The following is a 25,580-nucleotide window of genomic DNA, read 5'->3' as shown; positions in this document are numbered from 1 at the left end:
TGATCTTTTTCAGAACTAATAGAAGGGGAAAATTTAATTTACTGGTAACTAGAAAATAATCATTTTGCTGGCTACTTACACCTACAGCCCTCAACATGCACAGTACTCTAAACATGGATCATCTGTAGGAGTATTTGGCTTTTATTGGGCTGAATCTGAGGTGATTGCATTACTTAGGGAAGGCAAAGTCACCTGAGGGATGTGATGTTCATATCAAATGTAAAACCTTTAATACCAAAGACTTCAGTGGGGTTTGTTTAGAACACCTTTTAAAAAGAAGTTATTATAGCCTCCTTTTCAAATCTGACTTTTGTTGATAGTCTTTTTAAAATTCCACTGACTTTATGCTCCAATTGATTTTGTATAGATTTTTGAAGTGGGGAGAAGAAGAATATTTAATTAGAAGCTTTAGGAGGAACCATGTGAAGTCAGAGTCTCCTTTGCCTCATGTTTGAGGTTATAATTTTTGTGGCTGGAAAGGTCTGGGCTTGATCAGTGCCTGATTCAGGAGAGCATATAGCAAAAGGAATTTTCAAGCATTTGGGAAGAGAAAGTTGGTTGTACTATGAGTGTTGTTTATTTGAAAGGTAATAAAGGATTTGAAATACTTGACATGCAAATTGAATTAATGGCAAATCACAGAGAGAGGTCAAAAGTCCCAAACTAATAATGTATAGCTTGTAATTACCTGCATTTTGATTCTGCTCTTATAGAATTGAAATAATTCATTCCAGTGCTGTTAAGAACAGAATGTCAGGTAAAGAAATACTGATATTCACACACAAGCCTCCTGTTTTCCAGAAATGCAAAATCATCATAGCATTAGCAATGGGAATATCCAGAGTTCATTCAAAGAGGTGGATGAAGAGTTTTATCCCATGGGACACGAGGACATTGACTCAGCCCCTGCACGTTCAGACTCCAAGTGCCTGCATGCTCCCCAAGGGAGTGGAGCAAGAACTGATGCACGCCAGGGCTCTGGAGCCACAGAGGATATAGAAGAATTGAAACAAAGAGTTAAGAATATGCAGTCTGAGCTTGAAAAGTACAGAATGTTCCTGCTGCAGCTGCAGGGCTCTGAGCAGCTCTTGTTCAGTGGTGTTTCCAATGGAGTGGTGAGGGATGCAGGCCTGCCTGTGGAAGGGTTTGGCACACAAGTGCAAGGTACAGCCATGGAAGGAGTCCAGACATCCTCTGGTGTCCCTCAGCTGGATTATGAGATCCACACCAAAACCTGGGATTCTGAGTCTCTGCAAGCACCTAATGCATGGGCAGCACAAAACCTTAAGGAGCTGCTGTTGGCCAGTGAGGCAGAAGTTGACAAAGAGCAAGTTGTGAATGTGCATCTTGATGGAATGTATCCTCTTCAGAGCAGTCTGAGAGCAACATCACCATCCAAGTGAGTAAAACTGCTGCTCTTTGAGGTTCCCTTTGGTAAACAGCAATACCAAATAGCACAGCAAGGTGAGATGAGGATAATTTTATTCACAGGTGTTGTTACAGTAAAGGCTAAATTTCACTAACATTAGCATAAAAGAACTGAAATGTTTTGTTAGAAGACCCCCTAAGTACAGAACTGATAAATTTGTGCTGTTATCTCTGCCAAGCACTTCTGTCTCTCCCACACCTCAGGCCCACAACTCTCTCTGCTGTGAGAGATCCTCTCTGGAGCCAGTTCAGATCTCAGGTTACCTGTGGGACAGGCTCACCTCTGTCATCAAAGCACCAGTCTGCATCACTCAGGATATCTTCAGGTGCCAAGTGTAGGGAAATGGAGCACCCCGTTTAAGACAGAAATGTTTTTGTGGGCAATGGGCTGGCAGATTGGTGCTGGCCCTTCTGTTTAAGTGCCCAGACTTGATGTGTAAACATAAGATGTTCACGCTCTAGTTCCAATTTATTTTGCAGTTGAGGGCTGTAATGCCTTCCTGTGAAGGATGTGAGAGGAGATAAATATAGAATTAATGAATGAAATTTTATAGCATAAGCTCATAAGCTGGAAAATCATTTATGGGAGACTGAAAATACCAGTCTTGGCATTTTGTATGAGACTTGGGGCAGCATATTGGCTGCATATGTACAAATTGCAAACATACAATGGGGGATCGTAAGAGTGAGCCTTTTTTAACATCCACCCTCCTTTTCTCCCTTTTAAATATTGTTATTGTCCTGTGGAATACCAGAAATTGTAACAAGGAAAGGCATTCAGCCTTGTGCCTGCCTTCCAAATGCTTGAGTGGAAATATTTGGAGACAGTGAGAAAGCACCAGCATGGACTATTGTGTGTGTCTGAGGCTCACTCTTGTAAAATACAGTGGTGTTACTGAGTCCATAGAAATTTACACCCCTTGAAAATATACCTCATCCATTTTACAAAGAAAGATCTAGCTGTAAATTAAGGGATGAGACCCTGTGGATCACTGTAAGGTTTTTATGGCCACTGTCTAGGACAATGTCATGAGTGACAAATGACAGACCCCAAAATGAGTTATGCATCTCTTCCTATACAAATGACAGTAAAAATGCTGTAACAACCCACATCACCATAGATTTTGTTTGATTCCCTGCATCTTTTAACATCTTCTCTCCTTTTTTCCCTGCTAATGGATGATTGTGGAGAAAGAATTCTACCTCTGGTACAGACAGTGGCAGTACAAAGGGGATGCCTACATTTGCAAGTGTAAATTCAATGAATAAATTCAGTTGATCTGAGTTGAAATTTATATCCTGGCTTGTGCAGTACAGTAGTTTGGGCACCACAGTGATTGTCATTGTTTCTTGCAATGCAGAGATGTGGAGGATTTTCAGACTGGGTGAAACCAGCAGTTCAGAAAGTCCAATAACTGTTTTGGCAGGAAATAAAGTTTCAGAAAAGGGACAGTTGTCTGCTTCCATAGGGAGTTAAGAAAACCACAGAAGACCAAACAAAAAAAAAAAATCCCCAACTAGTCAGGAAAAATATGTGTATTCTTGGAAACAATTTACATGTATCACTCTTATTTAGTTTAATTTGGCACCTCTCCTGCTATCTATGTTCTTTCCAAGCCGGCCATCAATTCATCCCATTAGTTTTGGCCCATTTTATAAATGATGCAGTTAAGTGAAGGAGAATAATCTCTAAATACCAAAGTCAACAGGCAGAGACAATACATCTCTCATTGTGGCTGTTAAAAGCATTTTAAAACCAAATTGAGCCACATAAAATTATAGTTTAGGAATATAAGCTTAATTCCCTTTTTATTTATACTTAAATGTCATTTATGGCCAGCAAGCTTTACAGCTAATTTCATTTTCTCAGATATGATTCCTTGGTTCATTCCCAAGTCCGGGAGCTGTCCTTCCAATGCCAGCAAATCAAGGAGATCCGCTGTGCCTGTGCCACCTACCACGAGCACCTCACCAGCCTGGTGAAGGCCTTTGAGCAGCTGCTCCAGGCCAGTGATGTTGATTACGATGTTGCTGAAGGCTTCCGTGAGCAGCTGAACCAAAGTGTGCTGCTGTTTGAGAAACTGGAAATGAAATTCCTCTACGGTGAGCAGCAATATTTTGTGCTTCTTGTCAGACAGATGAACGCCCTCAAAATGGGAAGGATTTTATTTGCTTGTTGGTGGAAGGAAGCCTTCCTTGCTGTTGGTTGCTTTAGGATGGTTTATGGGGAGGACTGTGATGGAAGGTAAGATTTTTATGATCCAAATCACAGAATTGGAAGGGAGTTCTGGAGATCATCCAGGGTCACCTGCAGTGATGCCACAGGAACATGTCCAGGTGGGTGTGGAATATCTGCAGAGAAGGAGACTCCACACCATCCCTGGGCACCTGTTCCACTCTCAATGTGAAGATCTTCCTCATGTTGAGGTGAAACTTCTTGTGTTTTACTTTGTGGCCATTGCTACTTGACTGGGTTTTGTAGCTGTACTCTTTATTGATACCTGCTATTTGGTATTAACACAAGCATATTTTAACTGTCCAAAAAAATAGGGGTTATATAAAAGTTTTGTTACACATAGCTTCAGGGTTTCCTGTTTCAGGGAACAGCCCAGCTGGGGACATGAGTTAGTGTTGGGCCTGGCAGTGCTGGGGTAAGAGTTGAACTCAGTGATCTGAACTCAGTGATCTAAGATGTCCTTTCCAACCTAAATTATTCCATGATTATCCTAAGGGACCTGCATCTTGCTGCCTGCTAGTCTGGCTGGTGGAGAAATGTACACTGCCTTTCATAAGAGAGCTAAAATACAACCATGTTTTGGAAAATGAGCATCACAATTGACATTTGGCACTAGAAGGAAGGGTATAACCTGCATACTCCCTTCAGTCTGTAGTTTGGAGAAAGTTAGCAGGAACGTGATGGAAAAGGGATGCTGTTGGGAGGAACAGCAAGCAAGACCTTTTCCTGGTGTCACAAGGGCTGCTCTTGCTGACCCAAACAGCCAGCAATTCTTCACAGATGTCAGCTGCAGGAGAAAAACCCTTGAGGTGCCTGAGCTTGGGACCTGACCCTGCCATCCTCCTGGAACTGGCTCTGGAGCTGCCTTTGCTCAGCCCCGTTTGGGGCCCAGCCACAACATGATCTGTGTTCTGCCTTTCACTGCAGCTCGTGGCAGGATGTTGCAGTTTTGATTGCTCATATAAAGCAGCTGTATATGAGAAAAAGGTATTACAGCCTTGTGTCACAGCAGGGTAATAAAAGATTGAGTGTATTCAACGATTTCGGTGGCTACAGAGATTCCTTGCATTGCAAATGAGAAGACTGTAGTGAATAAACATTAAATGCCTTTAAACCAACAGATGGTATCCTATATACTATGAAAAGTCACTGACAACTGAGACAATTCAATATATCTAACACAATGGTGCTGCATTGAATCACACATTAAAGCAAAATGATGTTTGTAGGGTTGTAAAGAACATCCAGTGTATTAAGAATTGACTGTAAAGAAGAAGCATGAGCAGCTGTCTGTCTCTGCATTTCCATCCTGACCTTCAGTTCATTCCCCTGAAATTTCAGCTGTGCAACTCTTCCCTGCTACTTTTGCTTAATTGCACAAAAATTTTAAAATAGGGGGAGTCAAGGTGACACCACCAAGCTTTTATTTCTTTATTCATAGTAGTGTCTGGGTCCAGATCTCTTGCACTGAATTGTGCTTGTGCTCACACACAATTCCACAGAGAATGTTGCAGGCAAAATCCTGTGTGTGCTCCTTCATTAAGGATGACTGGTTAGCCTGACTCCAAAACAAGCACAAAAAATCCAAGTGCAACAGAATTGGTTTTATATAAATGTTATTGAAGAATGTAAAAACGTGCCTGTAATCCTTTTGCCATGTAGCACAATTATTTCAAATAGGTATGCTAATTAAAACACCAAGGCTGTAAAATCTGGCATCTGTGGTCCCTGATAATTTTTTTGTGAGTTCCAGTGCAAAGCTATTGCTTTGTTGCTGGGCTATAAATGATTTTGCTCATGTACAGCATTTGACACTAATACATAGTGTGCTAGTATCTGTTGACTCCTCTAATTTCTCTTTAATTTACTACTCTGTATTTAAACAGAGTAAGATGGAGGGGGAAAAAATGTAGTTCTGAGTGGAGGGGAAAAAAATTGTAATTCTCAGTATGTGTTTTTAATCAGCTGTTTCTGCTTTGCAGGAGAATCAATAGGTACAGAAGTCACTATACTTTATGAATTAGCTCAAAGGTAAGAGTGCAACTGAATATTTAGCAAAAATATGATTGTTTCATAGGTTGATAAGGATACTCCATGTTTTGTAGCATGTTTAGCTGTTTGGCAGTGCTTTGCTTATTAATATCTATTTTGTTAATAGAACACCCATTGAAAACAGATTAAGGCTTTTTTCCCCATTTCTCACCAAGCAGGTGAGGTACTGAAAGAGAAACACTGTGCCACCAGGATTGTTCTTTTCATGAACAAAAATAACCATGTCCACAGTCCACTGTGGTGCATGCTGAGGCATTATCCAGCTGCAGGTGCCAGGGGGGACAGTCCTCCCTGTGTCCCCACGCCCTTGGGGCTGGCTCAGGGTCACTCCAGTGCTGAAGTTCATTGTCACAGCACCTTGATGCTGAAGGTGAAGAGAGCAGGTGTTGTTGTGCTGTGTTTGTTGGTTTTCTGCCAGCCTGGCACTCTTCTGTGCTACAGAAATCCTCAGCTCCCTGTTCAAGGCAGCTTGAGGTCCCCTGAACACAAAGGTGACTGCCTGGTGCTGCAAAATACAAAGTAGGCTGGAGGGCCACTGATTGTTCCTGCTGACTTCAGTCAGTTCTGAATTTCAGTCTTGATACAACCTCTGATGTGCAGTGGTTTTTCATGCCCTGTCACATAAATTTACCCGTAAATCGGTCTAAACTTGGCGTCTTCTGTTCACTTTCTAAAGTCATAGAATAACTTTTATATTTTAAACCATTTTATTTGCCACAAAAGGAATAATGAGAAGAATGCCACCATGTACCAGCATCTGCAGGATGAGTCTCCTGTGCCATCTGCTCTTCACAGCTCATCTGATTTTGATTTGTCAGAGAAGTCTCCTCTTGGCTCACCTGAGCACAGGCATGACCTGGAAGGCCAGCACAGCACACTGCCACTTCTGCCAAGCAAGTTTCCTCCAGGTAACGTTTTTCCCATGGAAGATTTGCTGGATATTGGGAAAAGCTGATAAATAACACACAAGGGAACTAATTAAGAAATAATGAAGAATGTTTGTCTGCCTCAGCTTTCCAGTTCCTTGCATAATCATTGCAGTTTCAGTGATAAGGCACACAGAGATGGCAGCCATCTGAATTACCCTGTTTGAGGCAGCATAAAGTGTGTTAGTTTGTGTCCTTGTTGTTTTAAGCTAGCAGCTTTTACATTGCTCCAGACACTCTTTAAACAGACAAGTTATAAGGTGAAAATAGACAATTGTCAAGAGATTATTATGTGAAAAAGGAGAGATTTTCCAATTTTATAGAAGCCAGTGTTGTGTTTCCTTGAGAATTGTTAAGTGCTGCATAATTAATAAGTGGTGTCATGTTTGACCTGGATAGTTCCACTAAACACAAGTGATGCTTGCAGTACTTTATCGGCAGCAATGAAAATTTAATAGCTGAGCTGGCACATCCTGTTCAGGGAGAAATATTGCAGAGTAAACCAGGAGTGTGTGACATGGATAAACTGACACATCACATGCTGACAGGTAGAACAGATCGGCTCCTGAGGAAGGATGAAACTTGCAGCCAGTGGAAGAAAAATTGTAGAGTAGCAAAGCAAGAAGGAAAAGGTACAGTAATGAAACTTGATACAGCAGATTTCTTTACTGTGGAGTGCATTGTGTTAGTCAAAGTCAAATTTCTCTCTTGAGTTGCTCTGGGAGCTTCCTATTGTTGTAAGGAAAAATGTGTGCTGGTGGTGTGTTGAGCCAGAATGTGGAGCTGCATTGCAGACCTTTGGATTCTTTCCTCAGTACAGGGAATGTTTAACTAGATAAAACTGTTATCTATTCCATTTTTGTAGGAAGAAGAAATCTGAAGAGCGTTAAAGTTAAAAAAAGAAAAAAAGTTAAAGTTAAAAAGTTCAAGCCTTAAAGTCTTTAAGTTAGAATGTAGAGTAGGAGTTGTCACTGAATGCATGGTTTGAGCACTGTATAGGAAAAGAGTGTTGTGGAGTCAGATATTCAATATCTGCCATTTTTAACAGCTCTGTGTCATCTTCTAGAATTAACACCCATTAGATTTGACAAGAGTACATAGTGTAAAAGAATACAATCATCTGCTCTAAATAACAAGTGGTTTCTTTCTTTATTTAGAGTTATTAATGGAACATCTACAAGAAATTAGAATCCTGAGACAGCGTTTAGAATACTCCATAAAAACTAATGAGAGACTGAGGAAGCAGCTTGAGAGACAAGTAACAGACAAGGAACTAGATCAAGGTAAGAATTCATTTAATGAGAAACTGAATCCATCTTTCCTGCTGAGAGCCTGAGGGATCAAATGCCACTGGAAAGGTTTAGAGCCATTGTTCTCTGTTCTGGTGTTCAGCATCTCTGAAAGCCAAGCTGTGAGGTGGATTTAAAACTTTTCACAAGTAGCCAGCCTTTACTAAAGATGCTTTTGGAATACCTTTTGAAGCACCCCATCCCTGTGTTTTTCTACACTTTGCGTCACTCTCCTTCCCACCTTTTACCCCATAGGAAAATTGATTAATATGCAATATTACTCTGACTGGAAGCAGGTAATAAATACAGACATACTTTCCTTTTCCTCAGTTCCACTGGTATTGACATAAGATTCATTATGTTTTACATCATCCCCATGATCCATTTCTGTTGTTGTTTAAATGGAGGCAACCAGCACATGGCATTTTGCTTTCAGGGATAATTTACAGTGATGGAAAGGTGGATAAAAAGCATCCATTTCATTTGTGAAGTATTTACACTGCTGGAAAGGCATTCTGTGCTCGTGAAATAACCACACTGAAACACTTCCAACTCTTTTACAGCTTCATAAAGATTCTGGCAAGGGCATCCATTAATGCAGTGAAAGTATATTTTCTTTATAAACTGTCTTAAGCTTTCCATCTGTCTTCTTGTTGCCTTAGCACATCTACCAATGTGTGCAGGAGAAATTTGGAAAAGTAAAGGAAAAAAGCAGCTACATGTTAGAACAGCTCCTTTTTGTCACTGTGTTCTTTCAGTTCTTGTTTCTCTCAGTATCAAAGATCTCTTTCATGCTATCAGATATGCACATGCTCTCTTGCTAGTGAGGATCCTTTTTCCTGGTAGATGAGCTTTCTTTTGACTTTTGGTGTAAAAAGAAATCCTGAAGTGAAGCTGAGAGGATTGCCAAGGCCATGTGGGAATGGCCTTAAGCTGAAGGAGGGCAGGTTTAGATGGGATATCAGGAAGGAATTGTTCCCTGGGAGGGTGGGCAGGCCCTGGCACAGGGTGCCCAGAGCAGCTGTGGCTGCCCCTGGATCCCTGGCAGTGCCCAAGGCCAGGCTGGACAGGGCTTGGAGCAGCCTGGGACAGCTGAAGTTGTCCCTGCCATGGCAGGGGGTTGGAACTAATTGAACCTTAAGGTGCCTTCCAACCCAAACCATTCTGTGACTTGCATTCAACATTTTTGCTTTTAAGTGAATGTCCTTAGTTTGTTTTCCTTTAAAACACAAGGCCAAGTTGTTGCATACTTAATTGTTTATGGCAACCTGCTAAATTCATGATATTGAATTGTTTGTTCAACAGAAGTTATTGCATAGATTTATTCTTGTCTGATAAATATTGTATGAATGTATATACACACATCTGCCCACTGTTCTTGCCATGTTATTTTTAATATTTAGATTCTTTAAGTATTTAAATGCCTCTGGGCTTCCAGTATCCTATAAATGGCTCAAATGCTGGTAATGACTACATCATTCCTGTAGAGCTGAGGCTTGCAGTGCAAGTGGAACTAAAATAATTGCTTCAATAGTTTCAAATATTAGGCTTCAAAATAAAAGCAAAGGTTTAATTTTGAGTGTCCTAGGTTTCAAATGTTCTTAACAGCAGTTAACATGAAAAGGGGGTTTGTTTGCTTTTTTTAACCCACAAGTAGCTGATGTTTCTACTCAGACTTTTTTCAGCTTTTCAATGCCTTTATTTTGCTTTCCCTGGAAGTGAATATCTCCTTCCCCATTGCTGTGATTTTCAATAGTGCCTTTCAGTCAGTGTTTCCTTTGAAACCTTCAAGGTATGCTTCCTTAGCACTCACTTTTTCAGCACAAAACAGAATGAAAACTCAAGTGTATTGCAATTGTGGGCCCTGATGCTCCACTTTCCTCTGGTTAGATGGACCTTTGCCTCTGTGGAGAGAGTAATTGATGTCAGCAGGGCTCTGCACAGAAGTAGCAGTCTCAATAGTGGGTCAAATTGTGGGATTGTGGCCCTATTACCACTGGCTCTACATTATCCCTTATTATGTAAGATAACCAATAGTTATATTCTAAAGCCTTTCAGTAGAACTGCAATAGCATAACTTTTCAAATAGGATAAAGCTGGGTGATGGGCAATAAATTAAATTAGAATCAAGATGAGACCATCAAGCTTTGCCACTTCAACTTGGATTGCTTTGTTACAGTCTGAAAGGAGAAAGCCTTTTGAGTTCACATAGCTGCCTTAACTCTTTAACATATAGATAGTAAAATGCCATTAGTGCCAGGCTTCCAGAGCCTTTGAGTCTTTCAGCAGTGACAAGAGGTTCATATCATGGCACACTACATCCCAGTTAGGTAGTGGGTAAAAGCTTCAATTGGGATTACAATAAAATGAGATTACTCAGAGGAAGTGCAGCACATCAAATTGAATTGAACTGCCAGAGCTGAAAGGCATCCTCCTCATACATTCAGCTAATTTTTTTTGCCAGCTGGTTATTTCTCTATTAACCAAATAGTTGACACTCATGTACTTATCTCAGGCTTTAAAGTGTGGGAGAGCTGGGATAACCAATCAGCTGAAAAATGCTTTTAATTCTGGTGGGTCCTGAAGTGTTTTAGTGACCATGAGAAGGTTACAAAGGGCAATTACAATGACTTGACTTGCATTTCAGAGGCAGCACCTTGAGGGTGGGATGTGGCACTTTGCAGGCTGTGCTGCACCAGTGCACATCACTGGGAATGACCAGAGCAGTGCATTGAGGATTGCCTGGGCTGGGGTTTAACTGGCTGGGTACAGGATTTAACACTTCGAGTCACTTGGTAGTGCAGTGAGATCCTCAGAGCAGGGTTCATCACCCTTATGTTTGTCAAAGTCAGGCATTTAATTCCTGCCAGTTACCCAGAGCTTCTCGTGGAGGCACTGCAGGGAAATCAGCCCTTGGAGGACAGGGGATCTCATCTTCAGAGATGTGAGGAGAGGAGACATGGGGTGAGCTGAGCTCTGGAGGGGCCTGTTCCTCCCCAGGGCTGCTGATGGGTGATCAAGACTGGCTTATTTATGTAAACGTTAGAAACACGGATTTAAGAGGGATAAATCTTCATCCCTGTGATCATAAGTGGGCTCTGAGTTTGTAATCTGAGGCCAGGACAGTGACTCCAGCCTTATGCTCCTGCCTGTGTGGTAAGAGATCTCTCAGCAGACTGTTTACAAAAGCCTCCCTGCATTAACCCCTGTGGATTAGCTGGTAGAATCCCATTGTTCTCTCACTAAATACAATGGAGTATGAGCAGAGCAAGACTAAAGTACATGGTAAACCCTCCTACAGTTTTCTTTTCAAATCATAGCAATGTCACAAAATACTCCTGCATTTTGTCCTGTTGGGATTTTAGCTGATAGGTAAAGACTGCCAGGGATAATTCTGCAATTTTAGTAATGGCTGCCCAGCAATGAGAGGCACTTGTGCTGCACAGGGCTTTGGATTATTTGGCATTAACCTGAGCTGCCTTTTAGCCTGTAGTGATAACCTTCAAAATATATAGGGGAGAAATAGCTTTTATAGCATGTTTTTCTGCAATTTTTTAAATTGTTCTTGTCTGGAAAGTTTAATCTTTAATGACCTAGCGATGACTCATAAATCATCTTTTATGTATATATTTATAGGTTCTGCAAACATTTTTATCCATGGCTCAGAGCAGCATAATTCCCTGACTTCTGAAATACATTTCCTGAGGAAGCAAAATCAAGTTCTGAATGCAATGCTAGCAAAAGGATCTAGAGGTAAAAATGTAAACTGTTCTTTACAGAAGTAGCCTGCAACTCATCCCAGATCAGAAAACAATAAAATATTCACAGTCCACTCATTAAATTGACTTTACCATTCTTTGCACCCCTGAAATTCCATGCTCAACCATAAGCATTCAAGCTGGGATTAGCAATAATGGAGTAGCAGCTGGATAGTCTCTGAAAAAGCTGATTTGGTTAAAAATCATAGCCTTAGTTCACTGTGGGCATTGCAGACACCTTGTGTTTCTTCTTGTTTCAGATAAACAGAAGGAAAATGAAAAGTTAAGAGAATCTCTTTCTAAGAAGAATGCAATCATTGAGCATCTTCACGAGGACCATGAATGCATGAAGAAAGAAAACGAAAAGTTGCAAAAACAAATTTGCCAAAAGGAAGATGAAATCAGATACCTGACGTGTCAAATTTACAGCAGTCGCAATGAACTGAACAGGTATTGATTCTGTCCACACTTAAGCATTCATTTAGAGAAGAAGTTGTCAGGGTGACAGGCATCTGTTCAGCCATAGCCATTAATATTAATGAGGGGCAGGGATATATTCAAAAGGCAAGGGAAGAATTGTGAAGGGAAAGAGGAATAGATTTTAGATTTTGAAAAAAAATGAATCAGAATTTAACTTGGCTGTTTATTTGGACTTTACAGGTTGCAAACAGACATTAATGTAAAGCAGCATCAGATCTCTGAGAATGAGAAGCTGCTGCAGTCGCTGCGGACTGAGATCAAGGTGTATGAGAAGCTGGAAGAAGCAAGAAGGAAGGGGACAGGTACAAATGCACAGCTGGCTCTGTGCCCTTTACCCTTGCACCTCTTCCCTCTGAACATGCTCTTGTCACAGGCCAGGAGGCCTGGGGCACTGTTCTTTGCCCCTGCTTGTGTCTGCTCTGCAGAGAGCTGACAGCCTGCTGCTCAGATGCTTTCTCCTTGGGGTGACTGCAAGCCTGAGGTGTGTTAGATGTTGACCAGACACCCCCAAGTTTCCTTTAGCTTTTTAGCTAAGCTAAAAACCAGAATTGAAGATTTAGTAGCTCAGGCTGGATGAGTTTCCTGGGGATCTTAGATATTTACTTGTCTTCTAAAATCCTGCTGCTGCATCCTTGCAGGTCCTGCTTAGCCAGGTAGCTTCTGCTTTCTCTTGGCTGAGGGTGGGGGGAGAGGCTTCTCCCTGGGGCTGGCAGAAGTGTTGGCACTGCTTTCTGAATTAGGTGTTAATTAATAATTTCATGTCCACTTTGCTGTCACTGAAAGTGAGAGGAGGACTGTAGCTCACTGTGGAGTTCTTCCTCCCCCTTGGAAGGAAGTTGTGCCACCACGTAGCTGTTGGTGTGCTGAGGTAAAGAGTGGGATGCTTTCATTACTGAAAAGCCATTACACATCCAGCAAATTTCCCACTGGAAGTTCTTAAAAGTTGATTTTTTTCTCTCTGCTGCTCAGTGTTATGCCCTGCTGCCACTGGTTTTGCTGCCTGGCTGCAGCAGAAGAGCCCTGTAGGCTCCAGGCTTTGAGGCAGAGCTGGCTCAGGGGTGGAAGGGATTCTCCTTGCAGAGCTCCTGATGTCATTAGAGAGTGGCAGCACCCTCCTCTTGCAGCTGAGCCCCTTCCCACTGTCTGGAGAACACCCTGAACAGCTGGATTTCAGTAACAAAGAATGCATGAGTTGTTTGTGTACTGATCTCTTTCTGTGAGAAGGCAAACACAGCCCTTGCTTTTCTCAGGTTCAGTTTTGTTCCTCTGGTTGCCAGGTGATCACTGTTTTCTTTTTCCTTTGGTGTATAAAATTAAGCTCCCAGTTCTACTCCATCCCTCCTCCACACTCTGATATTCCCCATTCCTTTTCCTTTCCCCAGGCTGCATTACTGCACTTCACATTTTGTAAATCCTCTTCATTCTACTTTTATCTAATTTTTTAGCTTTTGGCATGAGACATAGCAGCTTTTATGGACAAAGTAAAAAAAAAAATTCAGCCCTTTAAATCTTTCAAGGGTAGAAGCAATTAAGACATGCTTTTTTTGTCAAACCATTATCTTAATGCTGTTTGTAGTTAAGTCTTAACATTCAGGATAGCACTGGCTATAACTTACTTGCTGAGTGTTCTGGTGGATAATATTATTGTAATTGTTAGAGATGTTTGTATTTCTTTTGAAATTGTCTCAGATCCCAGATGTGATGCCTCAGAAGAATTCCAGAAAGATCAGAAAAATCCACTTGATTTACACGAACTGCTGGCTGAAATCCAGAGCCTGCGAGTGCAGCTGGAGAGGAGCATGGACACCAACAAGTCTTTGCATGAAAAATTAGAAGAACAGCTTTCCAAAGGGAAGAGAGAGGAAGGGGGCCCAGTGTCAGCTGTTAATATCAACTGTGTGTTGAAGCCAGGTTCTGAGCCCTGTGCAGGACTGGATGGTACTGTGCTCTGGGTGCTTTTGGGTGCTGCAGAACCTCTGCCTCTTACAGCCTTAAACATCAGCAGCTCTCCTCAGATCCCTCTGCTGCTAGAGCTGGGTGTGAAGGGCACACTGCACTGTCCTAGAGCAGCCTGTACTTCCTTTGCATCCAAGCAAAGCAGAGTCTCTGGGATGGGAGGATGCCTGCAGTAAATTGCCATAAATTCTGCTTACCTGGGGGGCTCTTTTTCCACTGCTGAGTTCTGTAGTGTTTGCTAAGGGTGAGTGTGTATTACTCAGGAGTGATCAATAAGTGCACTAAATGGGCTCTGGATAAATCAGTTGTCCCCTCTTTGCCCTTGAGGTATATTTTACCTTTATTTCAATCACTGTTAAGTGATGCTGTTTTAGCAAATAAAGGGAAGTGTAATGTTTACACCCAGGGTTAGGTTATTTTTCCAGTATTGATGTACATGGGATGCAGAGGGCACAAGAATCTTCCTCCTTAAAGTGCTCTGCACAGTAACAGCTTTCCATGCATCCAGAGAAAACCACATGGACCAGAAAGAGTCCTTGCAATGTCAGCAGCTGAGTTTTTAGGTGTGCTTTTCTCAGAGGTGTGCTTTTCTCATAGGTGTGTAGGGAATGTGGAAGTTCTGAAGGAGGAATATAGAGACAACCTTTAGTCTGGTACAGCTGACAAGTGTCCTATTTCTTGTGGAGTTAATAGGAAGCTTATATTTGTTAATAATATGTGTTCATCAGAATGTATTTTAGATTTTTTAACTGTGCTTTGATTTTGGGAGATACCTAGAATTTGGATAGATGCTCAGGTATAAAAGTAGGTAAATACTGGAAGATCCATGGCATGATCCTAGAAAAATCAGCTGGTTTTCCCTGCTTCCAGAGTCCAAGTGTAGCATCAGGAATAAAAGAATAGAAAAGATGGGAGGGTTTTTTAAATCTAGTAATACAGCTTTCCTTCTCCCTTTTTACATGTAGAAAATCTCTGCAACTGCCCTGCTGCCAGGAGGAACACTGGTGAGCTGCAGAAGCAGCAGAACAGACCCTGCATTTCAGCAGAGAACCCAGGTACACCCCGCCCTGTTTAACAGCAGTCAAGTACCAATTAATTAATTTTTTTTTGTATGAGGATAAAAAAACAACCTGATTTTTCTGTCCCAGGTGCTCAGGCAGCCCCTAAGGGTGAGGGGGACAGTGCCTCCCTGTGCAGCAGCACCTCCAGCAGGACGTGCACCCCGCGCCTGGTGCCCGGCCATCGCATGTGGGCGGACAGGAACGGCCGGCACGTCCTGGGCCTCATCGAGGACTACGATGCCCTGAGGAAACACATCTCAGAGGGGCAGCAGGTGCTGGCAGACATGGAGATGGCTCTCAGAGGGGTCACTGGCACCCAGCTGCAGGAGCCTGGAGTAAAGGTGAGTTTGTCTGGGTCTGGATTGAAGGCACTTGAGATGGTAGTTCATATTCGGACTCAAGTGTTTATTATTTCTGATCAGTAAAACAGCCTCACTACTGTGAGTTTGGCAGCGAGGCACAAAATGGCTAAGAGTCTCTTGTTACAAGGTCTTTTAAGACTAAACTATCCAATTAAGAACTGACACCAAGATTATTTTCCCTTTTAACCCCATAACTGATCCCAAAGAGCTCTCAATGCAGACTTTGCTGCCCAATCACAAGATGCCACCCAAACCCATGAAGAAGAAGGAAGAAGAAGCATGAAGAAGAAACTCAGGACAACACCCTGTGCCCTCCATCTTGCTTCCATCCACACCACACTAAAGATCCCAAAACCTAAATTTCTCACCCAGTGACACACCTACACTACTCTCTATAATCTATTTCACACTTTTCTGGATTCCAGTCTATCTTGAAGTCTAGGAAACATTCATTCTCCATGAATGACGGTCAGAGTCAGTGCTCCCCTGGGGGTCAGGGCACCCCAGAGCAGACAGAGAAATATTCCTGGTGCTCTGGGTTCCCACAGGTGAGCCCTGAAATCCTATAAAGGAGGGTGGATTTTACCCAGAGGTGGAAAGTGGTGTGTAGGGAAGAACTGACTGAACAACTGAGGACGCCTCAAGCTTGGCACAGTCATCGTCTAGATGGACTCAGTGTGATTCAGAGGTAGTTAATTCTAGGCCTTTAAGCAATCTCACTTTCAGTTTTGGCTTTAAATGAGGTAAAGCTGCTTGGTTTTGCTAGGGAAATCAGTGTTTGTTGTGCTGGAAGTGATAAAAACCAAACAAAAGCAGCAGCAGAAAACCCCAGGTAAAAATCTAAAATGCTGTAGAGAGGGTTTAAACTAGAGGTGTGTAAAAGTAACCTAGGAGTAAAAATAATTAGGATTTTCATATAATGAAGGCTTGAGATAAACCCAGGAAATATGAGACAATTAAAAGAAATGTGATACGGAGCTGATGAAGTTCTCCCCTTAGATAAATTCAGTCTTTTAGTAACACCAGGTTATAACTGTACATTAAAGATTGATGTATGCTGATGAGTCTTGTTTCATATTATATTCATATTTCAGGGAAGATTTTTTAATATTTTTCCAGTTTCTGGTTATCAGTTGAACATTTAACAATATCATAAGCTAGTCCAAAAACTTGAATATTTTATTGATGACCAAATACTGTTTTCTAGGGCTCAGAGTGTCATCCTTTCTTCATTCTCTGACAGTGTTAGCACTCATGGTGTTCTTGCTGCAGTCTTAAGGATGCTTAACCAATAAAATGTTTATTTTTTCTGGAATAACCTCATTCCTTTTTGTCTAGAATAGGAGAACTAGTTAGTGTTTACTTCTGCTAATTTTCTCTTATGTAATATTAATTTTTGGACACAGTTAATGATGGCATATTTGGGATGGTTTGAAAAGACACATTTGCCTATGAGCTTCAATTAAAGGGAAGGAACAATCAGTGCACATCTGTGGCATCTAATAAGGAACTAAGAAACTTAAACCCCAGCAGGAAGGGCCTGGATCAGGCTTGGAAAACAGCAGCCAGTGGTAAAAATAATGAACCACTGGCATGGAGGGTGCTCAGAGACACTGACTGGAGGCAATTTTGAGGATGGATTATGCCAATGTTTAAAAAAATCCCATGTAATGCTTTCCTGCCTTGGAGAGGGAAAGGAAACTAAGTGTCTAATGAAGGTCCTTTTCACCCCTATGATTTTATGATAATATAAGTGCTGTAAAAAGCATGCTTACTGCTCTTCAGAAAACAGAAGGTCTTAACTGCAGGGATAAATTTGTGCTACTTATTTTTGCAGTTATAATTAGTGAAGCTGTTGAAGGTGCAGTCTGCAACAATTCTGAAAGTCTTTTTGTGATATCACATGTGTGCTCACGCAGTCAAATGATGCCTGAATGACACTTAAGACTCTCAGAAGTATCATATATTTCCCAATGACCTAGTTAACATACTGATAATGACTGAAAAAGTGATCTCTCTAAGTTTTTAACTTGTTTTGTTGGTGTAAAGATAAAAGCAGTAACTTTCACAATTTGCAGTTTCCTATCAAGCCTTACATCACTGAAGTTTCAGACTACTTAGCAAATGGGATATTTTATGTGACAGGAGGATTCTGGTTTGATAACAATGCTAAATAAATATTCAGATTATATCCTGCATGGGGCAGGAACTGCAAATGCCTTTTTTTCATTACCCTTCCCCCTTCTGTAGCACCATTGCTTTGGTAATTCATTTGCTCCCCTCACATTCTTTCCCTCCTTTATTTCACATTTATGCAATTTCTTCCATTTGGTTTCTCATCTGTCAGCAGAGGAAAACATTTTATGTGTACCCTGATAGTTATTTTAGCATTAAATGGAACAGTTTAAAGGGTCTGCTAAGGAAGAAACATCTATATTGCTTAAATTGATGTCTGTAATCATTGACTTTCAAATAACATGACACAAAATGCAAATGAAGAAAGAAGAGAGTTGCCAAGTGTTACCATGTGGCATAGCAAATCTAGTAAATATAATCTATTGTTAATCATGGTTATTGATTAGGATAAATCCCCTCCCTCACTAAATTCTCAGATAATACATAATTCAGCAGCCTTTGTTAACTAACAGATTAGTTTTTATGGCACACAATGGCTGTGTACATTATCTTAAATATGAAATCACACCAGCTGGATTAAACCCATTAATTAAAGATTACATTTTCATAATGGTCTAAGTATAAAATATAAAATATCTCTAATCCTGTGATACAGGTACCAGAACAGGCATCCCTGCATGGCTTTTCCACGAGCACTCACACAGTACAGCAGATTTTGGAAGAGGCTGCACGTTCCCTGAAGCTTCTCTGGAGAGTTTCTCTTCCCCTGAAAGCTGCTCATGGTACTGCTCAGGGCATTCAGGTACTGCTGGGCTTCAGCTGGGCTGGGCTGGGGGTTTGGGGTGGCTGTTTGGACTCTGGGAATGTCCAAAATTTACAGCAGTTACAGATGTGTCATTTTGGAGAATCATGCCCCAGTCTCCAGCCACGTGGATTTAGTGTAAGGTTGAGTATGTCCAGGTCATGTTGTATGGTACTTTGTAATAAAAATGGAATATCTAATCCTGTTATGTGAAATCCAGCAAGTCCAGCGAGGTGGCAGATGCTCCACCTTAACAGGAAAAGGTTTGGGCTCCCTGTTACTTGAACCAAATTCAATTTGATTCTGTGTGTATTGGTAAGAAGAGAAACATCAGCAACTTTGATGTAATCTCAGCTACATTTTCTTTTATGTTCTTGATGCCAAAGTGGTAAAAGAAGATTTTGTAAAAGTGTGACAAAACCCCAAGACATGTTTTATAACACTTTAACTAAAAAGGATTGCACTATGCAAATGCATAAAAGTAAACTAAATGAGGAATGAAATATCTCTGCTGTCAGAATACCACCACTCAGCATTGAAACTGTTTCAAACTCTGGCTTTAAAATAAATCTAAAGTGATTTAACTGAGGTTTTTGTATGTGTTTATTAAGGGAAGCAGGATATTTCTGACAAAACCCTCAAACTTTGGGAAAACAAACATTTTCTATACAATTTCATAACATTTTTGGTGATTTTTTTAGCATCCTTAAATATATAAAATCACAAAAGCAGTGGGAGTGAAGTTTGCTGTCTGATACATTCACTGATGTTTCAGCTGCAGATTTGGGATGCCTTGGCAAGAGTGTGTACTTCCATTTTTATTCTTATGTGTGTAATCCATGCAGACAGCTCCCTGCTGGCCTGGATTGCAGGGATTGAACATCTCTCACCCACACAGGGCTTTCAGGATGTGGGGGATGCTTTCCTGCTTCCCTGTCACTGGTCTGAACCTTGATTTGGATCAGTCACTTCTGCAAGGCTGATCTTAATGTGTGTGGGGGTCTGAATTCCCAGGATGCTCCTAATTAGAGCCTAATAGAACTTTTTCTGGAGTTTCTTATCCAACACCCCCTGATCTTAAGGATGTTAGATTGCGCCTGATGTCTTAAATGCAGAATATGCAAGAATCTCTCTCTCTCTCTCTCTTGAAGTTTGGGTTCTAAAATACTCTGAGTATTCAGTGCCTTCTCTGCAGCCCCACAGGAGTTGGGAGTAATCAGTTCTTCTGCAGAGATAAATAGTGGGGGCAAATTCCAGAAGTTTCATTACTTAAAAAGTGGCACAACAAGAAAAAAAAAGTCCAAGCTTAAATCTGCACAAGGACCCAAATCAGTGACACTGGCAGATGTGCCAGGGCTTCTCACAGTCCTGTTTTACAAGTCACTGACCACAACTTTGTTGGGATTGGTGGTGAAAACTGAACCTTAATAATGACACTGTCACATAATTTTGCAGGTAAACTGTCCCAGTGCCTTTTAACCCTGTGATAAAACAGCATCAGCCATTGACAGAACACAAGGAGGAGGCTGGAATTCTGAACCTGGCACACAGGACACTGATCCCGTGGCACTGGCCTTCCTTATCTTTTCTAGTTTAGAGCAAAAACAGGCAGCAGTCTAATAGACTTTCCTCAGTCTAATAGAAAAATTACTTGCACTAAATTCCAGCTAAGAATTGGAGTTGTATCACAGAATCTCATGTTGTGGGGGTTGTGAAGGAGGAAGGACAGGACTCAGTGGTGGTCCTTCTCTCCTTTGAGTTACTGGTACTCCAAGGAAGCTTGAGGGTACTTGCACAAAAGTACTGAGCAATTCTCAATGTAGAAAGTACTTTTAGCCAGTAGTTTAATATCTTACTTTCTTCTCTCAATTTAGGATGAAGGAATGAAAGCAGAAATCTTTAGGTTACGTAAGAAACTGTCTGAGCAAGAGAAGAAGTTGCACAGCACAGTGAAACGCCTGCACTCCACAAACCAGCTGAAGGAAAACATGGAGAAAGTCATCATTGACCAGTGTGAGTGTGTGCTTTAATAATGATTCTGATTCTGTTTCTGTAGGCTGTGGTTACCTTTAAAATTGGTGTTCCCTCGTGTGCTCCAGCTGTGACAGACAGGCTCAGGCTGTGCTGAGCCTCATTCCAGTGGGTGGAAGTTGCCCAAAGTACAAAAGGCTGTAGAGAATTTCATGGGAAGCTGTTCATGGCTTTACACAAACCACTGATAGTGTGTCAATCCATGCAGCTGCCACTAATTCCTACTTGGGTTATTCCATTTTGGATACTCCTGTTTCTAGTTTACAACAGCTCTGGACAAAGGCAAAGTTTCTGTTTGCTGTGAATATTTTCAGCCAAAGGTCTTGACATTGTCAAAATTGTGATTTTGCCTCAGTCTTAATAAATGTGGAGTTGGGCTTTTACAATTTCTGAGGTACTGCCCTGCAAGGAGCTCTGTCAGTGCTCTGCACCAGACTGAGAAGTGCAGGAGAAGAAGCTCAGAATAAGGGAAACAAAAACTTGCTATGAGTAATTTTTTAAAGAAAAATTAGGGCATGCTGTGGAATTATATTTACCCTTAGTGGCCCATGACTAGAAAATGATCTGGAAACACGAAAACCAGTGGGACATAGGGAGTGTTTTAGCTATGTTAAGTCAGGTGTCTGTTTGAAGAGATCCATCTCTGCTGCTTTAGACTTTATTCACCCACCAGAAGAGATCTGAATGGGACTCTCCTCTACCTTCCTGCTACAGCAATATGTGTATTGTGGGAGGAGGAGTTCATTTTCTTCTATAAAGAAAAAGAAAAATTAAAAATATCCACTCTTGCCTCCTCTGAAGTGATGGGACTGAATGGCTCATTAGTCCTTGCTGGAGTGGCACTTGTGTTATCACTAATTAATCCAGACTGGAAAATTTTCCTCGCCATACAAAGTTATAGAAATATCTGTAATATTATATGTTACTCAAGTCAGTTAAATGGAATGTAGAGTGATAAATGTTATTTTGCTCCATAGCCTGTAATTTTTATATCTAAGGCCCATATATCTTCTGCCTGCAGATTTTTGTTGTTTCAAGCATTTATGGGCTGGTGTTTGGTCACTTCCTCCAAAATTGCTATATTATATGTGTACAAATTACTTGTATTAAATCATAAATAATATTTTGTTCAGGTTGTAGAGCCAAATAGCTCAGTTTGGGGTTGTCATGTTAAAATCCAAGCTATTCTATTATGTCTTTCCAAATAATATCCCTGGGGTAGATTGACTGGTCTGGTTTGTCCAGTTCCAGTGTTATCTCAGACACACTGGGTTATTTCAGAGCTAGGCTGGGTATAAATCAGATTTATAGATTTTACCCAAAATGTTATCCCTGAACCATGTCACCCACCCACACTTCCCTAAAGCAAACAGTGCCTGTTGCCCTAAATTTTCTCACTTTTTTTTCAGGGCATTCAACCTTCTCTAAGTGAGGTGCTGAGAAACTGAAACCTGCATTTTCTGAAATCTCTGTAATGCAAATCTCTGCTTGGAGAGCAGCAGCTGTGCCAGCAGTGGCACAGCTTCCAAATTCTCATATTTGGCTGAATTTAAGAGTTTTGATTTAGAAAAATCTAGTTTGCCAGGTGAAATGAGTTTACTAGCAGAGCTCTTCTGAGCAGTGAGCACTCTGCCACACAAAGAGACCTGGATGTGATTTTCTCCAAGTTCCATTGATTATGGGAATTATGGATGTCGAGTTGCCTTTGTCTTAAAAGAGCAATTTCAGAAATGTTTCTAATTTGCATCTGTACACAAATTCCTGGTCAAGCCTACAGCAAAACTGAGGGACCTCCTGAAGCTACTGGATTTTATCAGGCTGCTTCCCTCAGTTTTGAGATTTCTTCCCTTCTCCTTTTGCTAGCAAGAAAGGAAAAGCACTGCAGTGGGTGACCTTGCCTGCCTTCATTCTGCACACATCCTGTTACCTGCCTGCTCCAGTGAGGATATTCAGGTTCCCTCTGTTATGTAGCTGAACATTCCTAAATATATTTAGAGGCAGAGACTGGAACATTCTTGTGGCTCAGAGTCTTCTGTGCTCTCTCTGGTGAGAGAGCTCATTGCTTATAAACCTCATCTGAACCTCTGAGCATGGAACAATGCAGTGCCAAATTGCAGTAATCTGCCAGGGGTGTAATTATCTCATGACAGCTCTACCCTTGGAGTTGTTGGCTTCTTATTGTTGTAATGAAAAATCTTTATTATGGTTAAATTGTTTATTTTTGAGACCGGAATATCAAATTGGAGATTGTGAGTGGTGCATTTCAGCACTTACAGAACTGACACAGATTAGAGACTCACATATTTAACTTGACATTTCTAAATACCACTTGTGTTTGGAAACACCCCCTCCTCCATTCACAGGTCTCCTGCTGGCCCCACAGAGACAGACTGGGCTGGATGAATGGAGAAAACCTGGAACCCTTCAGGGCAGGCCACTGCTTTTTGATTTCCCCATGGCTCAGAGAGGTTGCTTTGTCCTTGAACTGACCCCTTTTGCTACCTGTCCTCTTCTCCCCCTCTTAACTGCCCTCCCCAGCCCAAACAGGATACTTAAAGGATCAAACTGGAGTTAGACCATGCACTATCTCTCCTTAAAAGGAACAGAAAATCTTCCTGTATGGCTTGGAGGGAGGGCTGAGTGTGGCAGGGGCTGTGCAGGTCTGGGGGTACACGCAGTGCTGAGCTTTGCCTGTTCCACGTGGCAGAAAAACTTCAAAAACCACTTCCAGGATGCTTAGGTTTGAAAAGCAGATTGTGGAGCACAGGCCAGCAGCAGGGAATGACATTCCAGGGGTGGGCACTGCTCTGGAGCTGCAGTCCTGAGGGAATCCTCTGCTCAGACATTATTTCATGTTTGGTCGTAAGACAAATACAGGGAATTCAGAAAGACTTGCAGTATTCTTTTTAATCTCCTCTTTCTTTCCAGTGGTTTTAACACATGATGTCTTGAAGAAGGCTAGAGGAAACCTGGAAGTAAGTAAAATTTTTGCTTGTATTGAATTCCTTGGTCTCTGCTAGTCAGAAACACACAGTGCTGTGTCAGGAGTATTTTGCAGAATTAGTCTGATTTGCTTTAGGTTTGCTACCTAATCAAGCCTGGGTGACAGCAGTTTAGTGTGATAAATAGCCTGCTGTGTTTGATGGCTGAATTAAGGGTTTTATGACTGACCACATAAACACCTAAACCCTCTCCTTCCTGATGCTTTCTCTAGATTAATATTCATGTCTGTCATCATCTCCCAGCAGTTCATTTCCAGGAGCTCACAGCCTGATCACCTGCCTGCTGCAGAGACACCCTTGTTAAAAGCTGGAGCCTGTGTTAGGCACTGGTGGTGCTTTTATTTTTTATTTTTTATTTTTTATTTTTTATTTTTTATTTTTTATTTTTTATTTTTTAACCACACACCCAACAGGGGCAGCTTTTGGCAGCAGCTCTCTGCTGGTGCAGGGAGTTCAATCCCTGGGAGTGTTTCAGGAATCCCTGCTCAGATTTGATTTCTCTTTTTCAGACTTTTCTGAAGGATGCAATGCATTCTGAAATCCCAGCCTTCCCCTCTCACCCCTCCACTCTGAATAACTGTACAATTCCAGCCCCTCCTTACATTTTCCTCTCACCTTTTCCATGCATCCCTTCTCCCTCCTCCCCACCAGCATCTCCCTCTGCAGCTGCTGTGCTGTTCTCAGCCCTACCTGAGCTACAAAGTGATGACATAAAACAATCTTTCTGCTCACAGAAATCCTACCACTTTAATTTGAAGATCTGATGAACACAGCAGCTCCTCTTTGCACATCCTTGTGCAGGAGGATGGGGTTGGGATAAATTGTGGGCATTGAAGTACTGTACAATAATTATAATTATTGCTTTTCTAACCAGGTTCCACCAGCTGAGAATCAAAAATCACCTTCCTACACCAGCAAAAAAAGGATTCTCTGAAGGAGAAAGTTCTGCTAACAGAGACTGGTTTTGTGAGTGGTGTTTGCTTTGTGCTGCCTTAATATTTATTGATGTAAAAAATGTTTGTTCAGCTATTTTAATGGAATCAGCCTTTGACCAAAAAAAAAAAAAGGACAAAAAATGACACCTTTTGGTAAATAACTTATTTAACATTTTCTGTAATGTAAAGATGGTTTTTAATATTTATTAAGAAGCAAGGTACTGCAGGTATTGAGGAAAAATCCAGATTTTTTTAAAAGTTGGCACATTTGAAATTTTATATTTATACTTGCCATGTTGTAAAACTATTTGTAGTTGTAGTCAAACAGGTCCTGAAAGAATCAAGAATGTGTTCCACCTTCCACCGTTTCTCTCCTGCTAAAAGAATGTAGGGTAAAAAAAAAACCTCTGCCAGTTTTCATTGTTTTGTAGCAATGTGAAAAATGTTAAATATTTTAAAGCATTTTAACCATCTCTGGAAGGTTCTTCTGGAAGCTGTCTGATGCTGGGCTTTGTGTTAGGTACTTAGATTGATGGTGTGTCTGAAAATGTTACTTAAAATCAGACAATTAAAATGAAAAATAATCACAAATGTGTTTGTGTTATTTTGTTTAAAACCTCAGGCTTCAGGCATTACTGACCAAAGCAGCCACATCACATCATTTATTTCCTGAGTGGCACAAAGTGAACTGGGAAAATAGTTCAGTTTAGCATTAACAAGACCATAATTTGAAGTGATTTTTGGTTACAAAAGCAGAGTTTGTGGTGCTAGCATGACTTTATTGAACTGATTTTGCACAACACACGATGCTTTTCCCCCTCAAGCTGATGACATCCCCATTGCACAAGGAAATTTGCCCTTGGCATCCAAGCACTGGCACTGGCAGATCCCAATACAGGACTGGGGTTGTATTGGCCCTTGGATTTTGCCCTTTTATAATGGCAAAATTCTGAATTTGTGCTCTGAGGGTGGGGAGAGCTGGAACTTCACCCACCCCAGAGCTGGGGCTGTTTCCTGCACAGCACATGGGGGGAAAGGACCTGAAATCCCATCCCACCCCACCCTGCCATGGCAGGAAGCCCTTCCACAGCTTCCAGGGCCTCCCCACCCTCACAGGGAAGAAAAG

General features: G+C 41.4%; 1 protein-coding gene across 4 annotated transcripts in view; it reads left to right on the top strand.

Moving 5' to 3' along the window:
- The window catches only part of CDK5RAP2 (CDK5 regulatory subunit associated protein 2), a 70,396-nt gene extending 45,351 nt beyond the window's left edge, over positions 1-25,045 (top strand). For 3 of the 4 annotated variants that reach the window (XM_064393276.1, XM_064393278.1, XM_064393279.1), the window contains 16 exons: positions 802-1,399; positions 3,299-3,531; positions 5,647-5,695; positions 6,440-6,624; positions 7,191-7,274; positions 7,800-7,925; positions 11,568-11,684; positions 11,950-12,139; positions 12,350-12,471; positions 13,859-14,107; positions 15,091-15,180; positions 15,274-15,527; positions 18,340-18,486; positions 20,361-20,499; positions 23,446-23,492; positions 24,394-25,045. In XM_064393276.1, the coding sequence (XP_064249346.1) occupies positions 802-1,399; positions 3,299-3,531; positions 5,647-5,695; positions 6,440-6,624; positions 7,191-7,274; positions 7,800-7,925; positions 11,568-11,684; positions 11,950-12,139; positions 12,350-12,471; positions 13,859-14,107; positions 15,091-15,180; positions 15,274-15,527; positions 18,340-18,486; positions 20,361-20,499; positions 23,446-23,492; positions 24,394-24,453 (2,690 nt within the window). In that variant the 3' untranslated portion in view covers positions 24,454-25,045. The remainder of the gene's footprint in view (positions 1-801; positions 1,400-3,298; positions 3,532-5,646; positions 5,696-6,439; positions 6,625-7,190; positions 7,275-7,799; positions 7,926-11,567; positions 11,685-11,949; positions 12,140-12,349; positions 12,472-13,858; positions 14,108-15,090; positions 15,181-15,273; positions 15,528-18,339; positions 18,487-20,360; positions 20,500-23,445; positions 23,493-24,393) is intronic. The other variant, XM_064393277.1, reaches the window with a different exon arrangement.
- The last annotated feature ends 535 nt before the right edge of the window (positions 25,046-25,580 follow it).

This window comes from Passer domesticus, chromosome 18 (genome assembly GCF_036417665.1).
Source record: "Passer domesticus isolate bPasDom1 chromosome 18, bPasDom1.hap1, whole genome shotgun sequence".
NCBI lineage: Eukaryota > Metazoa > Chordata > Aves > Passeriformes > Passeridae > Passer > Passer domesticus.
The sequence above is the reverse complement of the archived record's forward strand: the minus strand, read 5'-3'. Positions and strand labels throughout refer to the sequence as shown.